At 39.0% G+C, this 16,549-nt stretch overlaps 1 protein-coding gene across 1 annotated transcript; it reads left to right on the plus strand.

Moving 5' to 3' along the window:
* Positions 1-14,255, plus strand: LRRN4 (leucine rich repeat neuronal 4). Its single transcript, XM_072409650.1, has 5 exons — positions 1-138; positions 5,746-6,411; positions 7,541-7,745; positions 8,726-8,860; positions 10,691-14,255. The coding sequence occupies exons 2-5, from the start codon at positions 5,775-5,777 to the stop codon at positions 11,853-11,855; spliced, it is 2,142 nt and encodes a 713-aa protein (XP_072265751.1). The 5' UTR covers positions 1-138; positions 5,746-5,774; the 3' UTR covers positions 11,856-14,255.
* Positions 14,256-16,549: the final 2,294 nt, after the last annotated feature.

Raw genomic sequence — 16,549 nt, forward strand, 5'->3', positions numbered from 1 at the left:
AAGACCTCCCACCACATACCAAAGACACAAGAGCCTGCACATAGGTGGGAGAGGGAGACGAAGAAGAAGAAGGATTCACTTTTTACTTGTTCCTTCTCCAGAGAAGCCAGGAGCGAGGATCACCAGCTACATTCACAGGTATGTCCTGATGTCAATGGAGGGGCATTCTCTGTGCTTCTGGGTGTGCAATGGACTTCTTTCTGTATATGAGTGCAAATAGATTATTTATCATTTAATCTAAACCATGAACGATGGTGGCAGTGGATGGGATTTAGATTCCAACTTAATCTTTAATCAACATAGTGCTATTGGATTCATGAAATGTATCTAGAAATGCCATATATATGTATAAAATAAGCAATATATCACAATATTTGTATTGCTGGATAATTGTTTTCCACAGATCAGTTAATAAGGCAGAGCACAGAAGTTAATGATCATGAGTGTGGTAGGTCATGGGACATTATAACCATAGCTTTGGCACACAATTGGAAAATTGCCAAATTTTTTTAGCACCTGAATATATGTAACTGCGCTTTTTCCAGTCTGTAGAAAAACATAAATGGCATAATTCCACCCAAAAACTCAATTTGTGTCATCATGTTTATAATATTTATTTTGTCATCTATTTTTATACAATATTTGTGCTAGATAAAACCTCCATTTATAATTTAGCATCTGTTAAATCAACCTGAAACAGTTGGTCTCTTTCTCACATCAGACTATAACCATACTGCAGATGATAATTCATCATCTGTGTACAAAAGTGTATGTAAGCCAAAACTTTTTATATATAGAAGGAATAAAAACTGACAATTTGTTTGCTGTCTTTATCCTGTTGGAGAGATTTCTATGCATTTCTTGGGACACAACTGGTAATGTGAGAAAATCTCTTTTCAGCTAAGGAATTCCATTATCAGTTACTGAAAAGGTGCCACTATTAAACAATTCATCCATCCTTGTTTTATTGATAACTGTACATTAACTTCCAATCACTTCAATGTTCACTAGAACAAGGAGAGACTGTAACAGGTTGGCTATACATAGACTTTAAGTCAATGTTAGGTCCCTGTTAAAAATGTGTCCTGTACATCCTATTCAGCGATACAGTTGTCAGCAGTTGACATCAAAGTCTAAGCTGGCTCCCAGACCCATCCAATCAATCCCCCCTTCACAGAAGTACTTATCCTCACCAAGTCATCCATAGAACTCACCACAAGAATTCTCATTCTCCCACTTTATCCATAGAACCCCCCACAGTAGTCCTTATCCCTAACTCTTCGTACACAGAACCCCCCTTCCACAACCCAACAGGAGTTCTTGTCCTCCCTCATCTCCCTAGCCATTGAATCAGCCACATAAGTTCTTATCTTTACCCCTTTATTATTAGAACCCCCACTGGATTTCTTATCATCCCCTCTCCATCCATGGAACCCCCCACAAGACATCCCCCCTGGCTCCAAAGAACCCTTCACAGGAGTTCTTGAGCTCCCTCACTCCCTCTATCCATAGAATCACCACTGGATTTCTTATCCTCCGCACTCCATCCATAGAACCCCCCACAGGACTTCCCCTCTCTATTTATAGAACCCCCCACAAGAGTTCTTATTCTTCCTACTCCATCTATAGAACCTGCCTCCACAGGGGTTATTAACCCCCTCCACCATAAGAGTTCTCCCTCAACCTCTACACCCATACCCAAAACAATTTTGGTTAGACTTACACCAATTTTGGTTACTTACTTACTTTTTTGGTTCAACATTTGGCTGCACACGCTACATGCATTTATTCGATGCAGTGCCAAATAGAAAAAATGTGGCCCCAACACCTACCTTAAGATGTTGTAGGCATAGGCATTGCACTGCTAAAACTAGTACATGTATGTTTATTGATGACTCTCGGTTCATTGGTGCCACCCAACACATATGAACATGCATCACAATGGTGTGAAATAATCACATAGATATTGATTTGTTATACTTTAAGTAGATGGGTATCACAGCTTTGTAAAGATGACCTAAATATTCTGTTTGGCATTCCCAGATTCAGGGCTCACATATTTGTGTTTGTGTATTTCAGCCACATTGTGTCCTTTTGGCTTTTATAGTTGATGAGTCAGTTTCCACCAACTTGATATCTCATCTTAGTTCATTAGTTTATGATGCATAACATGTTCAGAAAACAATCTGTCTCCTACGCACCATGCTTTTACAAACAACATTCTCAACTTGTTTATGCTGGGGATTTGGATTGTAGTTCAATAACCTCAATATAATGTGTGATCTCATTCCTGTTAGAAGAATGTGGAGTGTTTGAAATGTCTGATTTAGATATACAAAGGAAGATGAGCATGTACATCAAATAATATGTAAGGAAAAGCTTTTTTCCTGTGTAATATGTAGTTATATATGCCGTGGGGGCTGCCACATTGCACATGGACGTTCTGCTTTGCAGGGGCAATTGATGCCTTACTGCTTCTTTCCTCAAATATATTCTAAATTTGGGGTGTTTATGTTAGTATACAAATTAGATCCATTTTCAGCTCACTCTATAAAAATGGCAATCAGCTACAAATTTCACCACTTTTCATGTAGATGTTTACAACTGAAAAACGCCATTGGCCACAATGGGGATCACTGGTGCTTTTTCAAACACCCTGTTTGCCACTTTAGAAAGTAGAGAACAATTACTCTTTTCAAGTAAACTAAGCTTACAATTGCCACTCTATTTGTATACCTTGGGTACCTTTATTCTAAACTTTTTGAAGTCTGATCACCAGGGAATTCTCCCACCTTTATAAATACCCTGGTATAAAAGCTGGGATCAAGTTTCTAAAAGTAGAAAAGAGTTTCCTGTTCTCTACTTTTTAATCTCTAAATAGGCCAAATCTCACTGAAAGCAATGCTTTTCTCCACCTGTGTGGCTGCAATCAACATCTCAACAGCTGTAAAAGGGAACCTGTCATTTGAGAAGTGCGGGGGTGCCATTCCTGGCCTCTTCCTGCAAATGCTTTTTTTATGACTATATGCCTAGGGGATTTTGTTCTGGACCACTGATCTAGAGAAGAGAAGAGTCAGGCCTCTGTATTTGTTCAGAGATTTTAGGTATTTAAACAAAAGACTCATCTGCACAGGTAACAAGCGTATTTTAAAGGAAGAGTTCAGCAATGGCAGCCAACAAATTTCTCCAATGAGAGAAAAATTGCTTCAAGCCATTGAGAGCCCCCTTTGCTAGCTGATTGAAAAACCCTTATATTTTTTTGAATACAATAATAATGGGCACAAATAAAAACAAAATTTCCACTTTAAGGCAATCATTGATTTATTCCAGGTAATAAAGTAGTACCAGTATATGGAATTGTTTCTCAACCAGGGTTCTTGCAGAAGTTGCTAGGAATTCCTTGAGCAATCAGAAGTTTGTACATCTCAGGTTAAATTAAGTGACACCAAGGCTATTTTTGACTAATATTATTATAGTTAATAATAATAACAATCATTATTTACAGTAGAACTCGTGTATCCGGAACACAGAAAACTGGAAACCTCAGATAAGCGTTATCCGACATCCGAGCAATCAGTGGAGCACTGCTCCACAAGTCTAGTGCTAATTGGCTGAGAAACCCTTTCCATCAGGGTTTCCCTTTCCTCAGCCAATCATGGAGCTCTGCTCTGCTGATAGCTCTGCTTTCTTGATCGCTCCTGCAGCCCCAACAGAGCTGTGGCATGAATTCTGCATCTAAGATTGGCTAAGAAAAGGGAATCCCTGATGACGGCTTAACCGTAGGTGCCCGATAACTGAGGTTCTACTATGTAAAGCACCAACATATTATGCAGGGCTCTACATTAAATATGGGTTGCAAATTACAGACGGATACAAATAGTGACACAGGAGGAGGAGAGGACCCTGCCCAGAAAAGCTTACAACCTATGAGGAGGGGGAAGTATCACACAAAAGGAGGGGAAATATGGAGTGGTGGGAAGTAGTGAGGGTTTAGGAGACAGAAGAAGACGAGTAGGCAAGTTTGAAAAGATGGGTTTTGAGTGCTCATTTGAATGAGCAGAAAGTAGGAGCAAGCCGAATAGGACGAGGAAGACCATTCCAAAGAGTCGGGGCAGCTCTAGAAAAGTCTTGTATCCGTGCGTGTGATGAGGTTATGAGTGAGGAACTCAGTAGTAGGTCATTGGAGGAACAGAGAGAGCGGCTGGGGGGGGGAGTATTTTTCTACCAGGTCAGAAAGGTAAGTGGGACAAGAACTGTGGAGTGATTTGAAGGCAAACCACAGGAGCTTGAATTTGATTCTAAGGTGAAAAAGAAGCCGATGAAGAGAACTACAAAGAGATGCAGCAGAAGAGGAGCGGTGGGAAGGATGGATGAGTCTGGCTGCAGCATTCATAATAGATTGTAGAGGAGAGAGTTAGTGGAATACCAGAGAGGAGGAGGTTACACTGAGAATGTCATCTGCAAAGGTGACATTCTTCCCAAAGACCAGCAATGTAAGAGGAATTCTTCCCACTGACCACCATGTGTACTGTGAGCTGTGGATATACTAATCATACATAGAATTCCCTAAAGCCCTGAAAGGTTTTCCCCATAATAAAAAGGTCGAAAAAGGCTGGTGTAATGTAAAAATTTATATGTTAGTTACACACGTGCAATAATTGTCATTGGAAAGGATCTTTCACAATCCTTTCCAATAACAAATGACTGCACGATGCATGAACGAGTGCTGTACATACAGCACCATTCTGCTCCATGGAGAGGGGAGGGGGAGAACGACAGAGCGGCACCCCACTGCTCGCTCTCCCCCTTCCCTTGCATTAAAATCCTTAGTCGTCCATCGTCGGATACGCCGATATCATCCCTGAGTCAATTTTTGTACAACATCCATTGGATATGTGTACGCAGCCTAAACGTTCATATAAGCAATCAAGTCACTCCAGTTTTCTACCAATTATTCATAATATTGTCACAGGGCACTGTACCAATTAGCAGACTATGAGAGACAGTAGAGTACCTACAACTGATGGGACTGGAAATACCTGGACTGTATATAACATGGCTCAGCAATCAGCAAATATAAAGAATTGAAATAAAGATGTTTTAAAATGTTAATAATAATTAGAATGCTTATATCTCCTAATTGGGGAGATTTTCTTTCACTTTCTGTATTACTACTAGTCTGACTGACAATAGTCATCAAGACAAAAAGTGATCCCACCCCCCCACCAGAGAAACACCCACAGGTGTAGACATCCAAAAACCCTAAGGTTCCCGCCATCTTGAATGTGATGGCAGCAGCCCAAAGATTTGTCACTTAAGTATTTTCCTTCACTCCTCCACCAACTCATACATAAAAGGTGATGTAGGGAATGAAGGGAGAGGGGAAAGAAGCTGGGCCAGATTATTATTAGACATCCCCCCAAAGAGAAGGAAATGGTGCGCAAAAACAGAAGATGTTGTGCTGGGCAATTTATCAGACAAATGTTGTTTCCAACCAAATAATACAAATCAATTAAGAAAAGGAAAAACACTGCTTTCAGTCTTTCAGAATCAAATTATTTATTGTTCTTTTACCTGATTTTTTTAGGTGGTGACAAGGTCTCTTATTTTGTTAATAAAACAGTTATAAAAGACACTAAAGCCACAGGGATATGAGCTATGAGCTGTATATGAATTTTGAGCCTTCACTTCTATTCTTGACTGGACGGACATCATTAATGTAACATATATTTATTACATTTTTAGGGTAGAAATAACCAGCAACTCTGGACACCATGATTTTCCACTTTTTGCTACTTGTGACAAAAATGGGAATGTTAGCCGCCCAGTTCAACACTACAGACCAGGCCGTGACCATCTCCAAGAATTTTACAGAGTCCGAGAACATCACTGAGACCGTGTGCAGTGGAAGATGTAACATCACCTGTTTCCTTACCAGCCAATCCCTCCAGGAGTTTCCATCATGTATACCCAGCACTGTACAGGTGCTGAACCTGGACTTCAATAACTTGACGATAATTGGGGACCAGGACCTGGGTGGCCTCTTTGATCTGCACATGCTGGCTTTAGCACACAACCAAATCGAAAAAATCCAATGGGAGAGCAATGTGCTGCCTCAACTTATGTCTCTGGATCTGAGCTATAATCAATTATCAGTTGTTCCAAAGTGTATTATGTTAAAGAACGTCAAATGGTTGTCACTGGAAGGAAATCCAATTGTATACCTCCCTTCATTGGCATTTACATGTTTCCCAAACCTGGCCTTCCTCAATTTATCTTCTACACTTATTGGAACCATTGCATCAGCAGACATTGATGAGTCTGCATTTGCCCTAAATGCAACAGAAACACAGAAGGATTCATTAACATCTCTGCACTCACTTGATCTAAGTGCTACCTACCTTCATGGAAGTAAGTACATTGAGGCTCATTATGCTTCTATTCTTAAAGCACTTACCTACTACTTTTTTCAGATGCCTTAGAAACCGACCCTATATAAATTTACAAAATCATATTAAGATGTTCTTGGTTTTCCTAACCAGAAAATATGAAAATAAAGAGTTGAACTCTTAATGGAAGACCCATTCTTTTTTTACAATAGGCTGAGATTCCGATCTCCAATATGTGGGGACAACAACGGAGTGGCACCCTGCTGCGAGCTCTCTCCCTTTCCTTGCATTACGATCATTCATCGTCCTTAGATCTGCCAGGATAGTCGTTCGTACGATGGACGACGGGCGCTGTACAAAGCCCGATTCTCATCCGATATCGCCCCTGAGCCGAATATCCGGCAAGAACCATTGGACGTGTGTACGTAGCTTTAGACATTCTACACAAGGGGTTTTCTACGTCAGTTCTCAGGGGCCAGGATCTTCATACATTCTTGGTATTTCTTTTATGGAAAGTCCTTGGACCCTGGAGGGCTCTACACAGTCAGGCCATTCACCTTTTAGGAGTTAAGCTACGTACACATGTCCAACGTCTCAGGGCCAATATCGGGCGGGAATCTGGCTTGTGTACAGCGCCAGTCGTCCATCGTCTGAACGACCATGCTGGCGGATCCACGAACGATGGGCGACCAATGATCATAATGCAAGAGAAGCGGGAGAGCGTGCAGAAGGGTGCCACTCTCCCCCTTGCATAGAGCAGAACGGTGCTGTATGTACAGCCCTCGTTCATGCATTGTGCAGATTGTACGATCCTTTCCAACGATTATAATTGTACGTGTGTATGCGGCTTAAGGAGCAGGAGTACACAAAGCATTATCTAAGGATCTGAAGAAGCAAAGAAAATGATCTAATATAGTAAGACTTTTAGTTCTGAAAAATGTTCAGTCATATTTTCTTTTACTTACACATTTTATATTTAATACCAAAAATATTGATTCAGGTTTAGTATGTCAAAATGAACTAAAAAAAAAAAGTGGAGAGAAATGTAGCAGAGTAGATGGTGCATGCCGGTCTGATGATTATATCGGTATTGTCATACTGTGATACCAAAAATAAAACATTCATTTATTTGTGAATCTTATGCATTTCAGTTAAAGAAGCTTGGAGTAAAGATTTACCAAATCTAAAGGTACTTCACATCACCAAGATGATTAATATGAAAAGCCTGGATGATGAGCTGCTGAAATGGTTTTCAAAATTAGAATTTCTCAATTGTGCCGGATCCCGGGCACTCTCTCATGTCAGGACAGAAATGTTTAAAAATGCTACGGAACTTATATATCTTTCTTTTCACAAGTAAGTGTCCCTACATAAATATATAAATAGTCCATATACAGAACTCGCTTCCCAACAATTCACTTTGAAATCATTACAAAGGACAAGAGGGGACTCTTTGCGTCTGGAGGAAAAGAAATCTAATCTCAGGATAAGGAAGGGATTCTTCACTGTAAGGTCTCTAAAAATGTCCTCTCTGGACAATATTTCATTGATTTCCTGATTGAGAAATCAGCCCTAGGTTTAGATTTTTGTTGGATTTGATATATTTCTGATCTATTAAAAACTTTACATGGCGTAGGCCTAGCTTAACTCTAAACTAGTATTAAACATGCCTACATGATGGGTCTTATTATAACATGTACAGAGAGCTTCAGGAATATTCTGGGAGAAAAAGGTAATACATAATGAACAAAATGTAAGTAACCAGTTGGATAGAATTATGACTGGTCCCTTACTTCCATACCTGGAAGTGCCAGATACTTTTTTCCTCTTGATGCCTGAATTTAGCCTAGTTTATGCCTAAATAACTAATGATTATACTGCTTGGGGGGGAAGGCTTTTTGCTCATTTTACCATACATATGTGCTGAAAATTAGTATTTGCCTACAAGGGCCATTATACTGCTGTATCTCTATTCTTTATTGTGGTTTCAGACTACTATTAGTTTTGCAGGTTTTGTTGCAAGCAACATTATCATGTACATTTAATTAACTGTCTCGTTTTTGGTTAATAAAATTCTCTGGAATTCTATTGGTGAGGTTTCTGTTCTGGGTCCCTGGGTCTGCACTATTGCCATAATTAGGTTCCCTTCTCTTACTGGTGGATTTTTCCTTATTTTTATTTCACATGAAATTTAACGGGAGCAGTAGGAACAGTCCAAATTTTGGGAAAGAGAACCTGGAACAGGAAGAAATGTACAAATAATGGCAAGAAGATCTTACCGCTTTTAGGTGGACTGTGTTTTTTTATATCTGTTTTGGATTTTTTTTATCATTCAGCTGCAATCTGACCTCCTTCCCTCCTTGGAACGTGACTTCTGGATTTGTAACTATTGACCTCAGCGAAAATCCTTTGGATTGTGAATGTGAATATGGCTGGCTGCTATCAGACCCTGTACATATAAACCTGCTCAGGTAAAAAAAAAAAAAACATGAAAACATTCATAAAATAATTTCATACATCGCTGATAAATCTTACCATGATGTAATAAATACTTTTATACTTTTGTTGTATTTTAGTGATTTGAGATTATACTAATCAGACTCACTAGTCTCCATTTGGACTAAGGATTAAATAATTTAGGTCAACAAGATTACTGATGTAGCTAAAATAAATTATTTGAAGGAAAGACACAAACCTGCCTGTGTACAATCTTCTATTGAATGCACATGCCCAGCTCAATGTACTCTTGGCATTCCTTGTTGCCTGGTGGGATCATGCAACTACAAAATGCGTGCGCAGGAGTTACATCATTCCAGATTTACCAACCAAGGCAAAGCAATAGGCAAAGATCTTCAAACCAGAAAAGATCTGAGACAACAGTAAGTGAAGGCAAGATTATTTTCACTTTAGGGAAGTCACAGCAGTCACAGTCTTTGAGAGGCCAAATTGAGTTAGGGGAGGAACCATTGACAAGATCCTAACCTGTACATCCATGCATTTGGGAAATATAGGCAATGCTGGACTTTCATTTTAGGAAACCAGCTAGGAAAAAGCCTTTTTGCTTGAGCACTTGGACCCATGTGTCAGTGGTTAGCACTCTTACCTTTGCAGCGCTGGGTCCCAGGTTCAAATCTCAGTCAGGACAGTATCTGCATGGAGTTTGCAGGTTCTCCCCGTGTCTGTGTGGGTTTCCTCCAACATCCCAAAAACATGGTAATGGTAATTAGCTTCCCCTCAGAATTGACCTTAGACTATATTAATCACATAAGACTATGGTAGGGACATTAGATTGTGAGCTCCTTTGAGGGACAGTTAGTGACATGACTATAAACTTTTGTACAGCGCTGCATAATATGATGGCGCTATATAAATACTGTGTAATAATAATAATAATAATAGTTATGAACAGGGATTGCTTCATCTTGTTCCTTCTAGTCAGTGGTCTTGTTATCTCCTCCACATAATGTCAAGCACTGGGACCTAAAGTCTCTACCTTTTATAAATGAGAGGACCATAGAAATAACTTTCTGGTCGTAGGAAACCCCTAATATTACCAAAAAGTAGGTGGTCAGTGTGAGAAATGTCACCCTTGGGTATTCTCTCCAGAAATGTGTTTTTGGAAAAAGCTGTAGGATGGTAGTGGTCCTTGTACTGGACCCAACTTTTCAGTAGGCATCCAAAAACAGCCAGGTGATTACTGAAAACCCAAGAGGCACAATTTGTAAATTGTTCAAGGAACCCCTATCAACCTCTGGATGAACCCTAGGATTCCACAAATCCCTGGTTGAGAAACATTAGTCTAAAGGGTGCCACAAGAACCTTGAAAATAAACAAATGCGACATCCAATAGGCAGTGTGCATATCACCAGGAAGAGACATAGGCACTGCAAAAAGGACCCTGCTCAACACGGGAATGTAGAAGTGAAAGGAAGGTAGTTACGTGAAGCAATAAAATGAACTTGTTACCTTTCCCTGAATTAGAAAAGCATTCATTTTCTTTAGGATCTGATATTCAAACATTTGTAACTAAGCAAAGGATAAAGCTTGCAAGAAAATGTAATAGGTTGCTAACAAATGAATACAATCTTTTCCAGAAATTTAGATTTTGGGGGGTTGTGAAAAGTATTTTTAAAAGCTTGAGTTCTCTTTAAAATGAAGAGTTATCAAAGTAGCAACAAGCTCTTGATAAATATGAATTAAATAAAATCTGGTGCCACTTTTACACAGTAATTCATTTTTCATTTTGTATGTTGTGCTTTTGCAATAGGTCTAATGCGAGTTTCTCCTGGTTTATATTCTAGGGCAAATGAAACTTACTGCAACTCATATAATGGAGACATGCCACGTATTTCTCTAGTGGAGTATCAACATTTTTGCAAGATCCAGATAAATCCATCAGAAGTTGCTTTACAAGATTTCAGCACATCAACACCAACCAACAACATCACTGATAATATATCAGGAACACAAAAAGATTTTTTGACAGCCACATCGAGCCCACAGAATATGGGACAAAATCCATACTTACCAGAAAGTGTTACAGTTTTTAAAACAACTGCACCTGATTCAGCTATTTTATCCCCCAAAGCACAAACAAGTCCGGTTATTCAAGGAACCATCACTCCGGAGACTGAAAATGGCATTTCTAAGGAGAGTACAACATCCATGAATAGTTTTGGTGGACCGTCAACAGACATTATATACCCAACAGCATCAACATTGATCACAAATGTATTTACCAGTCCAGAAGGCAGCTCAAAAGCCGGTTCCGGTCAACCCATACCAGAAGACACTTCTAATGAGGAACAAGCTTATGTTCCTCAGGATTTCTCTGAAGATTATGATGAGGAGAATCAGCAAGAACGGTCAACTATCCCCAGTACGATATCAGCCTGCGACTATGACGGTTGCAGACACCTACAAAAACCTTGCATCGAGCTTCAGCAACATACACCATGCTTGTGTCCTGGTCTTTCAGGAGAGGATATGATTCCAGATTCACCATATTTAAAAAACATAACTCAGATAACTGACACATCGGCACAGATCCACTGGTGTTCACCCAATTCTGTACTGGAAAAATACCACCTTGTATATCAAGCCGGTAGCCAAATCAGGACTATTGATAACATTCCTATCACCATGAGACAATTCACACTGTATAACTTATCACCATACACTACCTATAAAGTATGCATGGTAGGCGTTAATAGGAAAGGGCAAAGTGAGACAGAAAACATGGCGTCTAGGACCGCCTGTTCAGAATTTAATACCAGGCCAAGTTACGTTATGATATTTGCTATATTAAGTGGCTTAGGGGGATTGTTTCTAGTAATTATCACTGTGCTGGCCGCTTTCTTGTATAAGACATGTAAAAGTAACATGGTAAACCAATACGATACCCATCTCGTGTCCTACAAGAACCCAGCCTTTGAATATCATTTGACAATTCCATCATATCATTAAAGAATATGTCTCTTTTCAAGGCCTTTTGCATCTGTAAACATATTTTAAATAAGATAATTTATAAGAAAAAGTGACTTAAAATAAAACTAAACACAAGGGCCCTGATTTATTAAAGCTCTCCAAGGCTGGAGAGAATACACTTTCATCAGTGAAGCTGGGTTTTCCAGCAAACCTGGAATGGATTTCCTAAAAGTCAAGCTATTTGTTAGCAGATGTTTTCAATCCTGGACCAGATCCATTTCAGGTTTGCTGTATCACCCAGCTTCACTGGTGAAAGTGTATTCTCTCCAGCCTTGGAGAACTTTAATAAATCAGGGCCAAGGTATCTGCTGTTTAGTCCAATGCTCAGCAAATGTGTCTCTGTGCTCAACTGGGACTGGAATGTTCACTTTGCTTATACAGGGCCCAATTCCTCAACTAGGGCTTGTGTGGTAAACTGAGAACAGTTTTGTTTTGGAAATGGAAGAAAAGATCAATTTAAAGGAAACCTACTGCAAGTGACTGTCAATGCTATCCCTGTCTTTAATACTTTCTGGAACAAGCATGCACATTAGAAAAAGCAAGGTCCTGCATGCTTATTCCAAGCAAATACACAGAAACTATTAAAGCCTTTGGATCGGCAAAACAGTCAAAGAATTATCACTTCTGAAGACTGCAATGGCAACCTTCATTTTCATGCAGTAAGGATTTCCTGTGGCTTACTTACCTATCTAAGCTAAAAAGGCTATCAGGATTGGGATATGAATTTTAGATTTGGCTAAGAATAGTTTTAGGATTGTTAGTGGTTCCCCTTTTATGGGTTACTTTTGTGGATACTCTGAGGCAAAGTAGTAAAATAATAAACCACAAAAACACAATGATTTATAAATCTAGCTCATAGCGTATGTACATAATACTTTGTCAAATGATATATGTTCCATGTGCCTATAATATCCCCATAAATATGGGAAAATACTGAACATGGCAAAAAGCTTTGTGTAATATACCTAACAAGCTATCAGAAATCACCAAGTGAGGATCCTAATATTTTCACTGCCCTCTGTGCTGATTTCTTAATGTTATACAGGTTATGTGTGTGCAAGTATAGGGAAAAGTAATAAATACATTTTATTGTTCCTACAGTATCAGAAGTGGACTTTTCATGAAAGGAGGTTGGAAAGTCAGCCTGAGCGATAACAAGCACCTCTGATTTCCTGAATTACTTATTATTGCCTTGCAGCACAGCAGGAATGACCCAGTAATTGCTAGCTATACTCCAGAGGAGCACTTCTAGTTTTTTTTTTGAGCAATGTATGGTCGGATGACAGCAATAAAACTTCAAAGGAAAGGGCTGAACTGCAGTAAGCCATAGGAGGAATGAGTTTTTTTTCTGTAGTCAGAGCACAGTAGGATTCATTTGAATTGGTTGTTATTGCGTTATATAAGAAGTCTGATTATCTAGAGATGTTTTCAAATCAGATTATAATGCAGCTGTCAGAACCACTAGATATGGACTTCTTCTGGAATAATATGCTGCAGACAAAGTACATCCTGTAGTCTCTTCATTACTAAATTCTGAAATAGTTTGCAAAGGATGCTGATTGATTTTCCAACTGGCCTCAAGAACTGCTAACCTTGCATCATAAACATCTTGAACATGTAATATGGATCTCATAACTGCTTTGGGTGCTTACCTCATCCACATCCAGTCTTCTTGAGCAAATATCCAAACTTCAGCCATCACTCCTGGGAGTGCTTCCTGAGGACAATTATTCTATTATGCACACTGCTTATAATCTGACTAATAACACCTAGAGCTTCACCAGATGCAGAGCCCCACCACTTTCCTTTCTTCATTGTTAAGAATTAAATGCATCATGTAGGCCTGTGGTTGTCAATCTATAAACTACAAAGGCGGCCACTGAAAGAACAGATAGGCCACTCGTTATGTGAAAAGCCTGTCAGAGATTCCTTTTGCAGACCCTCTGCAAATCAATGCTCCTATTCCCAATACTGGGATCTGCAAAGGGCCCAACAGCAAGTGCCAGAGGTCTCATGTTCCTCAAGCTTCTGGTTGAGCATGGACCAGGGATTTAGGACAATGTAATTAAATGGACATTCTTAGATCATGCTGAGTGCCTAAAAATGGAATAAATGGAACAGCAGACATCAACCCAAAAGTGACATAATTTAAAATATCAGGAGGACTAGCATGCCAATTTTGATTTAGTAATCCTAAAACCAAGTAAGAGGATAAAACAAATGTTATGTGGTCTCCTAAAAACTGCAATGGATCTTTAGTAAATATGGCTGGTGGATGCACTTTGCATGTAGCAATGGCGGACATTTGAATATGTGATCAGCTAATGTATATAATGTATATCAATGTGTGTTAATATTTTATAAAACTTTTTTTCTGTTTCTGGCTTGTCTGTTATTTACATACATGTAGGTAGCCATCTTTGTTCATACCATACACATTTTCTGATTCCCACTTTAAGTACAGGTCTGTACAATGGTAATACATCATGTCTTTCTTTCTGTACAATACATGGCTGGATTTCCTGATATTAATATTATTATTACACAGTATTTCTATAGCGCCAACATAATATGCAGCGCTGTACAAAGTCCATAGTCATGTGACTACCTGTCTCACAAAGGAGCTCATAATCTAATGTACCTACCATAGTCATAAGTCATTAAAACAGTCTAAGGTCATTTTGGGGGGGAAGCCAATTAATCTATCTGCATGTTTTTAAAATATCATGGCTATATGCCAACAAGCCACAAGCGGCTGCCATTGCTGATCTTCTAAAATGCTGATTACCTGTCTCTCTGGTTCGGAACTTACTGGCTGACCCGGATTAAGCACACAGGTTTAAATTTCTGATGTGCTAGGTAAGTTGTTACAAAAGATTACCATCTGCACCCCCTATCACAAATTCTTCTTATAATGGACAGCCCCAGTGACTTATAGTGCTATAGAGTTTGAGATAAGCAGAATAAACATGACTTTAGGACAATGTAGGTGACAAATATTTGGAAGTAGCTTTTAGTGTAACAATTCCTATTCCATATACAAGTTACCACATTACTGCTGTCCAGCTGAAAAGACTTGCGACATAGCTATCCACAATGTTGTAAGCAGTTTAAAAATGTATTCTACAGTAAATAATAAATTTGCTGCACACAGCCTATTGCCTAATTCAAACCTTGCATGAGTATTGAAATCTGAATGTTTAGGGTTGAAGGGGCAATAACATAAAGAATTCCAGAACGTAATCACTCAAATGCTGACACAGGTGCAATAACATGCATGAACTTTATAACTCCTACATCCACTTGGCAACCACTGCAATAGTACTTATCAATCATTCAAGAAAAAGATTTAGGTATTGACTTATCTTTAAACATTTGAAATAATGCACAGATGGATGATACATTTTCACGCCTTAAATTAAACAAGTTTTGTGATGGGAAATCTAATTATTTATATTTCAAAAATGAAGTAAGAAAAATGTTTCTCAACTTTATCGCTTATGGGAATGTCAATGTGTCCTATGCAGCAATCTATGTGCAAATTCTCTTATGAACCTTTGCATCACTTTAAGGTACAGTAGTGAGCTATTGGTTGGCATAGGGAACCATTTAACTTTACTGAGGACATCGAAACACCAGGAAGCATCTATTTCTCCAGACTTTAGCCTGTGATTCTTATTGATGGGAGTGCAACTTGGTGGCATGAGCATTAAGAAAGGAATTTAAAAAGATCCAATAAGATTACGCAGGCATTTACCATACTAAAGCTGGGTCTACATGGACATTTTGAAAAACACATGTAAAGGTTCTTATTGCATTTTTAAACACTTTTATTAGCGTTTTAAAGCTTGCCTTTAAAAATTGTGGTTTTACCACATTTTCCTGCGTTTTAACGCATTTACGTTTTTAGTGCTTAAAAATGCGGGAAGTCATTTACCTGCGTTTTTCCCAGTTTTAACCTTGCAATTTTTTTAAATGTTGCAAGCAACGTTTAAAATAAAGCTCATAAACGTGTCTCAAGGAAACGTCCTGGTGTAGATTAGTCCATTGAAATGCATAGGGATTTCAAACAAGGGCTTTAAAAGCCTCTGGTTAAACGCTGGGGAAAACGTCCATGTAGACCAAACCTAATGCATGTTATTTACCTGTAAAAGCCTTCGTTGTGTCGATATCTAGAACTCACATCAGATAATCAACACCCGAGACAAGTGGTTATGTCGGTGTCCGAGGAAAATATGCTGTGTTCAGGGATCATCTGATATCAATCATCAATCTGCCACCAGGATCAACTAACAAACAATCTGGAATGTCCGCTATGCATGTCAATGGAAGAAAGTACAGCAGGTTGCTCTTCACTCATCCTCCCTCCTCCTCACCCCATAGAACAGAATGGCACTGTATGTTTCATCTGTCACTAGAATCGATCAAAAAAGATTTAATGCAACAAAAATCATGTGTGTACATATAAAGAGGTTGAGGGTTGAGCTGGGGAATTGACTCTTCACGTGTTACTCAAATTTTCTAACAAGGCAGATTGCAAAAAAAAAAGAGGGGGGTATTAACTGCATTTTACAAATCATGAAGACAATCAGACAATTGCAACTAAAATGTTATAGTTTTCTCCACTTCCCATGAAACAGAAATGCTGCACAGCAATACTTAAGCAGGCTGTC

The sequence above is a fragment of the Pyxicephalus adspersus genome, chromosome 4 (genome assembly GCF_032062135.1).
Source record: "Pyxicephalus adspersus chromosome 4, UCB_Pads_2.0, whole genome shotgun sequence".
Classification (NCBI taxonomy): domain Eukaryota; kingdom Metazoa; phylum Chordata; class Amphibia; order Anura; family Pyxicephalidae; genus Pyxicephalus; species Pyxicephalus adspersus.

Bases quoted from the DNA above. Each gene is read 5' to 3' on its own strand.
- LRRN4 (XM_072409650.1), top strand. From the start codon at position 5,775: ATGATTTTCCACTTTTTGCTACTTGTGACAAAAATGGGAATGTTAGCC. The intron at 6,412-7,540 runs GTAAGTACATTG...TATGCATTTCAG, and splicing joins TGCTACCTACCTTCATGGAA to TTAAAGAAGCTTGGAGTAAA. The intron at 7,746-8,725 runs GTAAGTGTCCCT...TTTATCATTCAG, and splicing joins ATATATCTTTCTTTTCACAA to CTGCAATCTGACCTCCTTCC.